The following is a 14,985-nucleotide window of genomic DNA, read 5'->3' on the forward strand; positions in this document are numbered from 1 at the left end:
AAGCTTACACTAAAAAGGAAAGTATAAAACATGCACAAATTCTTTCTCCATTTTGGTCTTGAAAGGTCACTGGACTGCCTCTAGTGGTTTCTTGCCCATCCCACTTTGTGGATTTCTTTTCTTCTTTTAACTTTTATAAAATTTATGGAAATTTTAATTTTAATTTTATTTTACGAAATAAATGTTAATATTGTATTTGGTTGAAATTTATAATAAAATAAATAATAAAATTAAAGAAATATTTTAGTATTATATAATGTATTGATTTATTAATATAGAATTTATTAAAAAAATTTATTTATTTTGTTGGAATTAAAATTAGTTATAATTAATTATATATAAATATAATTATATAGAATATTGAATTAGTTTAAAAGCATATAAATTTAAAATTTAAAATAAATTTATAATGTTTAACAAATGATACAATAACATGTCATCACAAAATAAATAAGTTAAAAAGAGTTGGTAATTCAATTGTGTCATATCACTAATTAATAATTCTTTGAAAAAAGAGATGATTTTCCATTCTTTAACGACAAAATAGATAAAAGAAAAAATTTGAATCCTCGTCAGCTTTATCCTTCTATCAAATAATTTAACAAACGTGAATAACTATTGTATTGAAAGTGTTGGGAGGTTCTACCAAATAAAAAAATAAAATGTTGTGAGGCCATTAATAAAGTCCCTTTTCGAATTCAAACACGTAAACATACGATGAAAACAAATCCCCACCTCAATTAATGGTTAAGATGCACGATGATAATAAAATCTCAAATATATAAATATTAAGGTTTTATATTAATAATTATAGTTGCCATAAAAATTTAAAAAGTTTGACTTTGATGTTAGTTATTTAGGAAAATAAAATATCATCAATCCCTACGCCTTTGTCTATTCCCCTTGGCCGTATTCTCTCCGTTACCACCCGCCTTAAAAAATGCACACTTTTAACTACCACTATAGTAACTACTATATATATACACACACTGTAATATATTCCCCCGAAAAACGACGCCACGCACCTCCAACGACACCCTTTCTTTTTCTCTCCCTCGGAAAGCAAAAAATAAAAATCACAACTTGTGAAGCAATCCGTCTTCTTCTTTCTCTGTACAAATCTCTGTTCTTTTTCAAAGACTCGATTTTTTTGCAAAAACCCGAAACCTTAAATTCGCAATCTTGAATCACAATTGATTAACAGAAACGGCATAAAGAAAAAGATGGGTTGTACCCAATCAAAGATCGAGAACGAAGAAGCAGTTTCGAGATGCAAAGAGCGCAAACAATTCATGAAAGAAGCTGTGTCTGCCCGGAATGCTTTTGCCGCCGCACACTCCGCCTACTCTATTTCCTTGAAGAACACCGGCGCTGCCCTCAGTGACTACACACAAGGTGAAATCGCTCACCGCCCTTCTTCTCCCTCCTCTGCCGCTGCCGCCGCCTCCGTCGCAGCTGCAACTTCTTCTTCCGTCGCGCCACTCCCTCCCCCGCCACCCCCTCTTCCGACCTTTCAGACTACGCCGCCGTTGCAGCGTGCGGCGAGCATGCCGGAGATGAAGATCCAGAAGCCGCCAGAGGCGAAGTCGGTGGGTCCTACTATATTGGAGGAGGAAGAACTAGAGTTTGAAGCTCAAGATAATGAGAAATTGACGAGAAAGAGAAGTAGTAGTAATAGAGGGGCAACTGGGGTGGTCCCACAACCGCCACAACCACAGCCACAACAGCATCAGTGGAAGGAGGAGGTTATGAGGGCCCCAATGAATCAAGGATCATATTGGGGTGATTACATTTTTGCCCCTGCTGAGAGCATGCCGGGACCCAGTCTGGCTGAGCCGCCAGCTATGGTGGAGGAGGAGGAGATGGTGGAGAAGGTGAGCAAAGTGGCACATATGGAGGTGGAGCCAACGCCTTCTTTGGTGGTAGAGGAGAAGGTGGAGAAGGAGAAGGCTGTGGAGGTGCCAGTGCATGTTCCAATGCAAGGAGTGGAGAAGAAGGTAGCAAGGAAAGTCGGTGGAGGTGGAGAAGTGGGGAGGAGGCCAGGAAAGCCAGTGAATTTGATACAGATATTTGCTGATCTTGATGATCATTTCTTGAAAGCTTCTGAAAGTGCTCATGAAGTTTCTAAGATGTTGGAGGCTACTCGGTTGCATTATCACTCTAATTTTGCTGATAATCGCGGTAATTGATTCTTTCTTTTTTTTTTTTTTGGTTAATGTGCCTCAATTTGATAAACATTTTAAGTTTTTGATGCTGCATTTGTCTAGCCAGGCTCTGGATTTTTGGCATTGACACTGCCTGCTACCTCTATTGCAGGACATATTGATCACTCTAAAAGAGTGATGCGTGTTATTACATGGAACCGGTCATTTAAAGGACTGCCTGATGTTGGTGATGGTAAGGATAATTTTGAAGAAGAGGAGCATTTAACTCATGCTACGGTGTTGGATAAGATGCTAGCTTGGGAAAAGAAGCTTTATGACGAAGTGAAGGTGTGTTTCCTTATTTGCTTTGGCTCATCCATCAACTCTTAATTCTCTGTGTACTTTTTGAACTTGCTAGAACATCTTTATTTCCAGTGCTTATTCTCACATTCACAATTTTCACAGAAGTTATTTTATCTAGTTTTGACTGTTTAAGTTCTTGAATTCTTCATTTACACATAATGTTATTTTTATATAGTTGTTTTTGGTAGCACAAGCTCATTGGAAAAGAGTTTTATTCTCCACTATTTGCCGCACTTCATGATTGTAATGTCTGCAAACTTAGAAGTTTTATTTTACTTTTTGAGCCCAGTCGCAAACTGAAATTGGAAAATCTACTATCATTTGTATTACATCTCAACTAATTATCCCTACAAAAATCTTTCTTTCCATGCAAGACAACAAGTAGTTAATTTATCTCAAAATGGCGGTGGAAGATTTCTGACTAGTTCCTTCTATCAGTACGGAGAACTTTGAGTTTATTTGCATTTTAGCTGGTGCATAATAATTAGTAAATTTTCCTTTTCATCTCCACTAAAACAACATTCATGATAGTTATATCCCATAGTTTGCTAATAGATCTCCCATTCCAATAGTTCCTTTCACGATATATAGTTTAGATAAAACATAGCTATAGGTAAGATCAAATTATACCCAAGATCTAATATCATTTCACATGAAATTAAATCGAAGCAAGCTCATAAATGTAATGTAAGTAATGGAAAGACAACCTTGTTCAATTTTCATTTCCTAGGCGAGCTAAAATGCCCTTTTACTAGAAATTACAGTATTTCCTGCTCTGTACGAACTCCTTTATTCCCCCTTTTTTGTGAATCACAAAGCTAATGTAATGCTTTTACTGTATGATTTATAATGATTCTTATATGGGACTTGGCTGGTGGTGGTTAGGCAGGTGAAATTATGAAATTTGAATACCAAAAGAAGGTTGCTTTGCTGAATAGGCAGAAGAAAAGGGGTAGTAACTCTGAATCATTGGAGAAATTAAAAGCAGCTGTAAGCCATCTGCATACAAGATACATTGTAGACATGCAATCGATGGATTCAACAGTTGCAGAGATAAACCATTTGCGTGATGAACAATTATATCCAAAACTTGTTCAGCTTGTTGATGGGTAAGTTGCTTTTGAAAGAAAATGGATAGTTTAACTTTCTTGATAAATGTAGACATAATATGATATCCATGTTTATCCAAATTGAAGAGAGAACAAGCTAGTGTTCAAATAATTTTAGGAACCTGGATGGTTAAGTGGCCATTTGTCAACTCAAGTTCACTGCTCAAAATCTATTTTTCACTTGTGCCCAATTTTAGACTTCTGCAGTTTTTCAAATGACATTCCAACCTGTTTGATTCCTTTTCTTGTTCATCCAATCAAGTCATCTCAATTTGGCCTCATATTTTTATCATCCAATTGATGCATTTGTTCCTTAATTCTGACCATTTTGTATGCTGTAATTCGTGTCATTAAGTGTGCTGTGTGAAGCCCTAACCATATAGCAACTTATATGGTTGTCCAGTTTTTCTTTCATTTGATTGGCATGCTTATTCTAAACTTTTGATGTATTGACAGTATTTGTGTCAATATATATGCTTTCATTTCTAAATTTCCAATATAATGGTGACATACATTCTTTAGTAGACAGTTTATGACTCAGTCCTTGGCTTGAATAATGGAAAATGTATGCTGTGCTCTCCTTGCAGCAACCATATTTTGTTAAACAAAAATAACTGTTGTGAATTTCAGGATGGCTACGATGTGGGAAACCATGCAATATCACCATGATAACCAGTCAAAGATTGTATATGCCCTGAGATCTTTGGACATTTCTCAGTCCCTCAAGGAAACCAGTGAATATCATTATGATCGTACTTGTCAGCTGTGTGGTGTTGTGCGAGATTGGCATGCACAGTTTTGTAGACTTATAGACTATCAGAAAGATTACATAAAGGCACTCAACAATTGGATAAAGCTAAATCTCATTCCTATAGAGAGCAATTTGAAAGAGAAGGTTTCTTCTCCACCAAGGATCCAGAATCCCCCAATTCATGTGCTTCTCATAGCTTGGCATGATCACTTGGACAAACTCCCAGATGAGATTGCAAGAAGTGCAATAAGCAACTTTGCTGCTGTTGTCCAGACCATTGTACATCATCAAGAAGAAGAGGTAAAGATGAGGGAGAAGTGTGAGGCTACACGAAAGGAGCTTAGCCGTAGGATTAGGCAACTTGATGACTGGAAAAATAAGCATAATGTAAGGGATGATGAACTGGATCCAGAGGCGGAAGAAGAAAACCCTCACAGGAATGCTATGATGGAGAGGCAGGGTGTCGTGGATTTATTGAAGAAGCAGTTAGAAGAGGAAGAGGAAGCATGCCAAAAGCTTTCCCTGCAGGTGAGGGAGAAGTCTTTGGCGAGTCTCAAAACACGCTTGCCAGAGCTCTTTAGGGCAATGTCTGATATTGCTCTAGCTTGTGCAGACATGTACAGTAATTTGAGGTCCATAGCACACCACAACTCATCACGAGATTAAATTTTACGCTTTTGTATTTTTTTGGTTCTATACCCTACAGAATAATAAATCTCAGAAATGAAATTGCTTGTATTATTTGATATACAACTTGTAATTTTGCTATAATCTTTATATGGAACCAGTCCCAGAAGCATGTGTTTGTTTCGTCAAATTAATGCAGTCCTGTAGCTTCAGATTGCAAAATTTCATTTCTATGATGAACAGGGATGCTATCTGCCAATTTCTATCAATCAACCTAATAGAAGAAAACGAGTGTCCGATATACAGTCTCTAAGTGTTCAAGGGTTGAATTTTCCTCACTGAATGGCAAGCAGAACTGAGTTGCCCACCATATTCTTCTTTTTCCAGTCAGAGAAAAGGATATTTATACCAGAAACAGTTGCAGTCAAATGCAATGCATATATATATGATATTTATTTCCTGTAAGCAGTTCCTTTACAAAGATTCATGTTCAACTTGTACAAAAGCAGTTATACTTTAGAGAAACCAAAATCTTGATTTTTCTGTGGTGGAAAAGGGAAGCAAGGAAGGAATGACCATCTCTCCAAAAGCAGTTATACTTCTTTATACATCAATGCCAAGAGAGCTTGAAACAAGCGGTTATAGAGGGACTCTAGATGCCGCATATCACCCAGAACAACAAAGAAGTTTTCTTGTTCTACTTTGTGTTTCATCGTTTAGATTCACACCAGCAGGTTTGGGAGGATGAGCTTTTGACAATCTTTTTGCTGCATTTATAGTAGAAATTTTTTTTTTTAAAAAAAGCATTAAATAAATGCAAATCCAAGTTCACAAAACAAGGACAAAGCAAAAGTAAATGAGAAGTGTGGACGTCTGTTGGAGACTAAGTACTAGTCCTATTACATAAATGGCCTTAAACTAATTTATATCAGATACAAAGGTTGCTAACTGTTCATTAGCTAGATTAGTGTTCCATGGATTTTCTACTGAGATTAATGAATATGAATTTACCCATTTCATAGAAAAGATCATTAATGTTATGAGCAGTTTTTGCAGATGTTTCTATGAAAAACATCCCATTCTCTTGAGCAAATTGATCCCCCTCCTGTAATATATTAGAAAATAAGAGATAGAGTTTACGAATTTTCATCAGTAAAATTAAAAAAGAAACAACAATAGGAAAGAGAAAGATACGTGCATTTATTAGGAAGAACCTGATAAACTAGTGCCTGAAAGAAAACGAGTAAACAAATACCTCATTCTGCACCTCTCTCTTCGAGTCCAGGTCAAATTTGTTTGCCACCAATGCCATAACCAAATTTGGGTTTCCTGGAAACATTAATGTGGTAAATACATTATGAGTCCTGAATCAGTTACAGCTATATGATGATCCTCAAAAGTAATGATACTTGAAGACAGTAGAAAAGGAAGTCTAAAGCATAAGGCTCAACTAAGCATCATACAGAACAAAAACTGTAACAGAAATCCCGCATAGTTTAGAACTCCTCAACTTCAGATAGAAAACTTGACATTGGCCATACCTTGTCTTTGCAGTTCTTGAACCCACTTTTGGGCTCTAATGAATGTATCCTGCAGTAGAAAACCAATATATGTTATCAGTACAATTCTTGCTTGAAAAGAAGTAGACTTATAACATTATCCATGATATGAGCAATGAAATTGATCAATTCACAATATTTACATATAGAAATAAATTACTGCCACTGGGCATATATAACCACATGAAGTAAAGAGTGTTTACCATGCTTGAGATATCATACACAACTAATGCTGCTGCTGCACCGCGATAGTACATTGGAGCCAAGCTATGGTATCTTTCTTGACCTGCTGTGTCCCATATATCAAACTTCACAGTTGCTTCAGCTAACGATAAAATCTGTGTGAAAAATGCTGCTCCTATAGTTGGTTCCTGGATATAGACAAATGTCCTCAACTAAGAGACCTATTAATGAAGAACACAGAATATAATGGAGAATTTGGCAATTGTGGAAACAAGCAAAAGATGAATTTGAACCTGGTGATCAAAGAACTGGCCCTTGACAAATCTTAAGACCAAACTGGTTTTCCCAGTCCCCACGTCCCCCAAAAGCACCTGAAAGTAAGTAATTAAACATGCTAAGAGTATACTTCCAAGTCGGCCGATGGCTGCAATTAAGCCTACCCAGGAAGGAATTTGTTGAACTCCATAGATTTTCTTTTTCAAATTTGATTCAAGAGCCACTAGCAATCTTTTTCACAAATTTTGATTTTCAGTACATGATCAAGGTCCTGGTCTTGGCATGAGATCACAAGGGGCATTACACTAATTTATATAGTAACATGAAAACACAAATGTTTCTGAGAACACTTTTTATAAGACAAAACCATGAGAAATGGTTGATTACAAATTTGTACGAATCATACTGCTAATGTTAGAAGGAAACTGAATAACTTATCAAACATTAGCCACTGAATTTGACTATAAATTCCAATGTTCACCCAATTAATTGTGGAATTGAAGAACTAACTTTTGTATCATCAATTTTTTTTTTGAAATTCACCACTAATGAAGTGAAGCAGCTAGTGATAATATTATCTAGCACGCAACACATGCACATTTTCCTTATGTGCTGCAAGAATCTCTCCTCACACAAGAGATGTCCACAAACAATCTTTTTGATCATTCAGTATTTGATGCCATCAGGTCCATAATAAAAACAATGCAACAAATGGAGACAACAAAAAACAGATAAAAGAAAAAGAAAGGTATTATAGCCCTGTAATGAGAGAAAGCATGGTCAGACAAACAATTGAATAAGAGAGAGCAACTCTAACAAAAATTACCAGCCAAATAAACCAATTAATCATGTCTAAGCAAAGTGATAAGAAAAGATTTTTTTTTTTTTAAATAAGAAGAAGGGTAAGACATACCCACCAGCTTGGCTTGAATGATCCTGTTGCCAGGCTTTGTCATTGCAAACTTTGATGATCAATGACTCAAAATGTACACAGATATTTCCGATAGGAGAGATTGAGAGAAAGCCTGTAAATGTATAATTGATTTTAGAGATAAGAGTGGTTGATGTTTGAAAAGCTAAACATGTATTCAGTTTGACAAGCAATATCAAAGTAGATGACAGAGGGAATTTAAGTGAAGAATGGTCGGTTTATGCTTTTAATTTAGCTCAAATTTGACTGGTAGTTTGCATGAGCCATTTAGATTTTGTGGACCTAGAAGCCATCATTCATACGTGAGAAAGTTTACCTGCTAGTTAGCGATTAAATTCTAACTTTTATATTTTTTAATTATTTTATTTAATTATTTCAAAATTTTAAAATAAATATTTATATTTTCAGTTTATTTTTAAAATACTTTTTGACAATAATTTTTAAAATTTAATAATAAAAAGATAACGTGGCAAATCAATTCTACTTATTAATATAAAAATTAGTGAACCAATAAAAAATTTATTACATTTAGATATAAATTATACGAGATTTTTAATAGTCGTATTATTAAGTATATGATAAATTATTTTTATTGATTATTTATTATTTTTTTAGTAAACACAAACAATTTCTCATATTATTTTTTTATTGTAAGATTTTAAAAATTATCATCAAATTTTATTTTTAAAAATAAATTAAAAACATAGATATTTATTTTGAAATTTTAGAACAATTAGATAAATTTATTAAAAAATACAAAGTTCGGAATTTAATTCTTAATTAGGCCTATATAAATAAGCAAAAGGTGTAAATACGCCCTTCAGCTATTTGAGAAAGACAATCACGCCTTATCCTATTTTGACTCAATTTCACCCTTTACTTCTTTTAAAGGAGTGCAACTAAACCTAATTTGTTAACCCTATTAACATTTCTGCTAGTGGTGGGATCCATTTAAATCTTCACTAATAATTATGATAATACATGTCTTCTATTTATTATTATCCGAAAAATAAATTAAAATGCCAAATTCAATTAGTAAAATATTAGAAATAAAATAAAATAATTAGGTAATATTGCATAGAAAAAAAGTCTACTGCTGTAAGCCCAAACATTTAGGTTTAATAGGTTTTAAACCTGTGTTTGTAAACCCTTTTAAGTGCATTAATTATGGTTGGGCATTTGGCCCTGGTGATGGTTGTTGGACGGTGGTCTTTTATTATATTGTAGTCTTTTTTGTAGCTGTTCAGGTCTTTGGGCCTTTTATTTATAGGAATGTCTAAACATAAAAAGTATCTAACTTTTGTACTTCCATTTTCAAAATCTTACAAATAAACTTCTATACAACCCATATAAAAACACTGCGTTTTACTAAAAACAACAGATCCCAAAGTCAAAAAATTACAGCAACTAATTCAAATAAAATCATCACACCAAAATCTCAAAAAATCTACAGGAAATAATATGTAATAGAGAGAAGTAGCATAAAAGAAAAGAACTATGTAATACAGAGAAATAGCATTGAAGATAAAGACAAATAGACATGTCAGTGGAAGAAGAGAGTTTACGAAGGGCCATCGCCATTGTCATTTCTAAGCTTTTTCTTATTTGTTGTATTATTTTGTTATATTTGAATATTTAATTTTGATTTATGGTGATGGAAAATGAATTTTGATGGCTAAAGATTTTCTTTTAGAAAAAAAAGAAGAAGAAGAGTCAAATAGCTAAAGTAACTTGAGTTTAGATCGATTTTAAAGAATCTAAATTGTACTATTATTTTTATTGTTGTTGAGAATTGCTTGAGGCATTGGTAGAGATTTTTTTGTAAACAAGAAAATATGATTTATGTTTTCTTTTCTATTATTCTTTAGCTTTAGTTTTTGTATTAATTTCCTTTTTTTTTAGATGAGAATCATATTGAAATGTAATTGATTTTTTTTTGAATCAGATATTGCAGTTTAGAAATTGATTTTGTTGAATCAGACATTACAGTTTAGATGTTTGACAAAATATTTATATGAAGTGGTATTATTATTATTGACCAAAACGAATACAATAAATAGTATGTATAAAGTGGTATTATTATTATTGACCCAAACGAATACAGTAAATAGTATTTATTGAGTATATAATGAGTTTATTTTAGGTATATGATACTCTGATTTTTACTAAGTTTCTTTATTTAAATTGTAAAATCATATTTTATATATTTTTTATTTAAATATAGACACAACACTCATGTATCTTCACCACAATGGATACTGAAGAGAAAACATAAGATAATAAGTATATATTAGAAAAATAATAATATACAGTAAAAAGTATATCATGACTATATAGAGGCAGGTACTAAATATTTATTATGAAATTGTAGAAAATTAATGTTTAAATAATCTTTTATTCATATATATATATATATTACAAAATTTATATATTTAGAATTAATGAGTATATGCATGTATAAAATATGTATATATTAACAATAAGTATATAAAACATATTTAAAAGTAAACAGTAAAATGTATATAATGAATATATAACTAGTATATTTCAAGTATATTATATTACGACTATTACTGATTATAAAATAATCTTTTACATTTTTTCCTCATCTACATACATAACAACAATACTTATTTTTCTTACCACAATGGACACTGTGAAGAAAATATTTGGTACATAAACTTTGATGTAAAGGGCATTGGATTAAGTATACAATTAAGTTAATTCAGGTATATGATACTCTGACTTTCATTAAATTTTCTTCATTCAGGTTTTGGTTTCATTAAGTATATAATGAATTTATTTTAAGGTATTAATGAACTTTTCTTTTTATTTTCTCTCATTAATATCTTTTTGTCATGTTCTTGATTATGTGAAAATGGAAAAATAAAACATAAAATAAAAGTCAATAACAATATTGTTTATTATTACTTGAGTGAGTTTTAATAGAATAACGAAAATTAATTAGCTTAAACTTTTTATGTATTATTTTTATTCAAGAAAAATATTAAACAAATTAGAAAATTAAAAACAAATAAGTATTTGTATTTTTTTTCTTTTATTCATGAGTCATATGCTTCTCTTTACTGATTTGAAATTTTAAGATATATAGTAAACAATATATATATTAAGTATACAACGAGTATATTTCAGATATATAATACTTGATTCTTATTGAATTTTTCTCATTATATTTCATGAACTTAAAATCATAAATTAAACTCAAAATTATCAAATTATAAAAATATAATTGTTTTATAGAATCAAATATTGCAATTTAGATGTTTTACAAAATGCATGTCTGAAAATAACCAAATAATTTTTATTATTGTTATTATTGACCTAAATGAATACAGTAAATAGTATATAATAAGTATATAATAAGTTTCTTTTAAATATATAATACTCTAATTCTTACCGAATTTTCTCCATTCAAATTTTAAAATCATCTTTTATATATATATTTTAAATTTAAATATGGTCATAATTCATACTTTTTCTCACCATAATGGATATTGGCAAAAGAATACAAGATATGTAAACTTTGATGTAACGGACTTTTGCATACCAGAAAGCAATAACTTTATAAACTTCATAGTTAACAATATATAAATTACTCCGAGTATAATTTTTTTTGCATTTCATCAAACACTTGGAATGCATTCATCAATAATACAAATCCAAAATCAAAAGCTTTAAATCAACTATTTGGCATTATATATATATATATAAACTATTAACAAAATAGAAAAAAGGAAGTTAATCTCTTCAATAATAGCAGAGGGAATGAACTCTAAAAATTCTTTGAGCATGTTAAACCAATTGGGAGTCCGTTTCATAATAAAGAGAACTCAAATCACCAAAGTATCCATTTCTAAAAGACAAAATCAAACCAAACAATCAAAGTTTTAGCACTTAATCAAAATTTATAAAGACAAAAGAAATAGGTAATTATACTCACAAGTGATGAAAGTGTATTTCATAGTATATAGTTTACTCCGAGTATATTATAAGTATATAGTTTACACCAAGTTTATTTCGAGTATACAAAGGGTATCATCAAAATATATTATAAATATATTTTGAGTATATATAGGGTATTTCGTAGTATATTCTGAATATGTCCAACTTATATTTAACATACTTATATCTAAAAATGCTTTTGATAAACAAAAAAAATACTTACTTATTTAAACTGAAGAAAAATAATACACCATTCATAATAAATTCAACTAAATAAAATTACAACTTAAAATATATCTATGAGAAAATGATACCTATTTAGTATCAAAGTCAATAGTTCTATCATTCCTATTAATAATATCATAAAACTATTTGTTCATCGTGTACAATGCGTCAACAGAAAAACCATATGACAATTACATTAAGTTTCTCCTCCAAATCTTCTTAACGCTATCCACCTCTTTAAGCTTGCTACATAATTCAATTTATAATAAGTTTTTTTTTTCTTAAATTTTGCATAAGAGAATAACATAGTCGTAAGTTTATTTTGATGTTCGTAAGCTTGTTGTTTAAAAACCATAGTTACACCTCATCTTTTCCATAAAAAGAATTATTTATATATATATATATATATATATATATATATATATATATATATATATATATATATATATATATATATATATATAAGTACAATAACAAAAAATAGCAAAGGTATAAGTTTTAATTTTTTGAAGATCTAATAAAAAAAATCTAACAAGATTTACATTTTGCTTCTTTAAAATCTATAACTTTAATCGTCCTATACATGAATTAATATGATCTAACAAGATCATATCACATGAATAGAAAAAAAACTAGAGTTTTGTCTAAGTTTTGAACCAATAATTAGAATTGGCTAAACAATAGTTTTTCAAGCAGACATGAAAAAAACTAAAATTACAACAAAAAATGGAGTTAACAGTATATAGTATACTTCGAGTATATTATGAGTAGATAATGAGTATTTACTACCATTATCATTATAATAACTAAAATAAAAATAACAACAATAAAGTAAAATAAACAGAAATAGAAAACATTAATATGGAGTTGAAATCTTAGTGTCCATAAGAAATGACCAAACTTCTCTCTTAGTCTCCTTCTCTCATTTTTTTTTATTTTATATTCTTTTTATCTTATGAGTTCTAAACTCTCAAATTACACATACACTTTCTTTTCTTTTATTGCAATTGTTTTGCATTTCATTAAACACTTGGAGTGCATTCATCAATAACACAAATCCAAAATCAAAAGTTTTAAATCAACTATTTTACATTATCAAAATAAATAATATATATATATAGGAAGTTAATCTCTTCAATAATAGCAGAGGGAATGAACTCCAAAAATTCTTTGAGCATGTTAAACCAATTAGGAGTCCTGATAACTCAATTCACCAAAGTATCAATTTATAAAAGATAAAATCAAACTAAATAATCAAATTTTTAGTACTTAATCAAAATCGATAAAGACAAAAGAAATAGTAATTATACTCACCAGTGATGAAGATCAACATAAGAAAAAACTGAGTATATAGTTGTAAATTACCCATAACGCCCAAGTCTTTACCAGTAGTAGAAAAAGAAAAACCTCAATTTCTAAGAATCTGTGAATTAGATTAAAAATGAAAGTTACACAACCCAAAACTGAAAAGAAACTACTTGCATGAATAAGTTAATTATCAATTTTCAAGTAATAGTGAAAATTTTTAAAAAAAATGAAAGAAAAATAAAAAAAGAAAAAGAATAAGAAAAAATCAAAAAATCGAAAAGTTATAAGAAGAAATCATAGAGTAAGAGAGTATTAAGTTTAAAAAAGCGTTAAAAGGAATAAAAGAAACTAATAACACCATATTAGTGTAAACAGAAAAAAAAAAAAGAAGGAAAAGCATAAAAGTAAAAAAAACTAAATCCCAACGTATAAAAGCAAAAAAAGAAAAAAATAACATATTCTATGTAATTTCTTCTTTATTTAATCCAACAGTCTTTTAATTGATAAAAAGGATACAAATTTGGACTAGAGAATAATTACAATAAATCATGGCAAAGTTGATGTAGGGTAGGGCTAACAATAAGTATAAAATTTGAAATTATATCGAAAATCAAATTAAAATATCTACAATTGAAAATATTTATTGGCCATTTAACTTTTTTATTAGAGTTGAGTATGTAATATATCATTTTTACTATGCAGTTGTTGAAGATAAATATGTAATATGTAATATTACTACTTTTTAGTTTTTTTTTTTTAAATTAATTTAAATTTTTTGATAGATTTCAAATTAGTTACAAATGATTTAAGTTGAAAAAATATAATTTTTTATTAAACAAAAGTGATTTCCTTTGAATTTTTGTTGTCCTATTTCGTACCTAATCGTTTTGTTTCATCTGAATCTCTAAATCAAACCATTCTAAAAGATCTGAACAGTTTAAACTGTTATGTTACAATACGATTTTAACAATTTAATTTAAAAAAAAATACTCAAATTCAATTTAACTTTAGAAATTTTTTAATTTTCAAATTGTCTCAGAACTTGTTCACCTCTTTCACATTTTATGAGTTATAGCTTGTGCTGAAATATATATTAATTTTTTTTTTTTTTTTTGCTTAGGCTTAGTGTATGTCTTCGTCTATACACCAAATCGATAGATGATTGATACATATCTATTAGTTTTAAATGATGAAGTATATATCAATTATCCAATATCATGTAAAACACTCATATATACGTGTTACTCTCCTATTAGTTGTGGTGTATATATCAAATATATGTAAGAATTTTCCTTAAAAAAAAATAAAAACCCTCCTCTTTTCTTTTCTTTTTTTCCTTGAATATGGCTAAACGTAAACTCAAGCTCAGCTTAAATAATTATTACTGACTTCAATTTGAATTAGTTTAGCTTGAGGGTTAATTCAGAGTTCACAGGCTCTTACTCATATAAACTTCAATTCAGGAAATCTCAATCAGTTTGAATCCTGAATTAACTGTATACAATTTACAGCCTATTCAAAATGAGCAATCAAGTTAAAATGGGTA

The 14,985-nt window shown here is 30.1% G+C and overlaps 2 protein-coding genes across 2 annotated transcripts; one reads left to right on the top strand and one right to left on the bottom strand.

The window, feature by feature from the left end:
- Positions 1-977: 977 nt before the first annotated feature.
- Positions 978-5,184, top strand: LOC8274527 (protein ROLLING AND ERECT LEAF 2). The gene is made up of 4 exons (XM_002516029.4): positions 978-2,181; positions 2,317-2,492; positions 3,393-3,616; positions 4,247-5,184. Exons 1-4 carry the CDS (start codon positions 1,224-1,226, stop codon positions 5,031-5,033), a joined length of 2,145 nt encoding a protein of 714 aa, XP_002516075.2. The 5' UTR covers positions 978-1,223; the 3' UTR covers positions 5,034-5,184.
- A 228-nt stretch (positions 5,185-5,412) lies between these two features.
- LOC8274528 (ras-related protein RHN1) lies at positions 5,413-8,158 on the bottom strand. The gene is made up of 7 exons (XM_015717334.2): positions 7,930-8,158; positions 7,030-7,107; positions 6,757-6,924; positions 6,536-6,584; positions 6,250-6,323; positions 6,006-6,099; positions 5,413-5,761 (listed from the first exon to the last, which is right to left on the bottom strand). The coding sequence occupies exons 1-7, from the start codon at positions 7,966-7,968 to the stop codon at positions 5,661-5,663; spliced, it is 603 nt and encodes a 200-aa protein (XP_015572820.1). The 5' UTR covers positions 7,969-8,158; the 3' UTR covers positions 5,413-5,660.
- Positions 8,159-14,985: the final 6,827 nt, after the last annotated feature.

The sequence above is a fragment of the Ricinus communis genome, chromosome 8 (assembly GCF_019578655.1).
Source record: "Ricinus communis isolate WT05 ecotype wild-type chromosome 8, ASM1957865v1, whole genome shotgun sequence".
Classification (NCBI taxonomy): domain Eukaryota; kingdom Viridiplantae; phylum Streptophyta; class Magnoliopsida; order Malpighiales; family Euphorbiaceae; genus Ricinus; species Ricinus communis.

Coding starts and splice junctions, on each gene's coding strand:
- LOC8274527 (XM_002516029.4), top strand. CDS start 1,224: ATGGGTTGTACCCAATCAAAGATCGAGAACGAAGAAGCAGTTTCGAGA. Junction 2,493..3,392: donor AGCTTTATGACGAAGTGAAG/GTGTGTTTCCTT, acceptor GGTGGTGGTTAG/GCAGGTGAAATTATGAAATT. Junction 3,617..4,246: donor CTTGTTCAGCTTGTTGATGG/GTAAGTTGCTTT, acceptor TGTGAATTTCAG/GATGGCTACGATGTGGGAAA.
- LOC8274528 (XM_015717334.2), bottom strand. CDS start 7,968: ATGACAAAGCCTGGCAACAGGATCATTCAAGCCAAGCTG. Junction 7,108..7,929: donor GGATCATTCAAGCCAAGCTG/GTGGGTATGTCT, acceptor ACTTACTTTCAG/GTGCTTTTGGGGGACGTGGG. Junction 6,585..6,756: donor TGTATGATATCTCAAGCATG/GTAAACACTCTT, acceptor TTTCTACTGCAG/GATACATTCATTAGAGCCCA.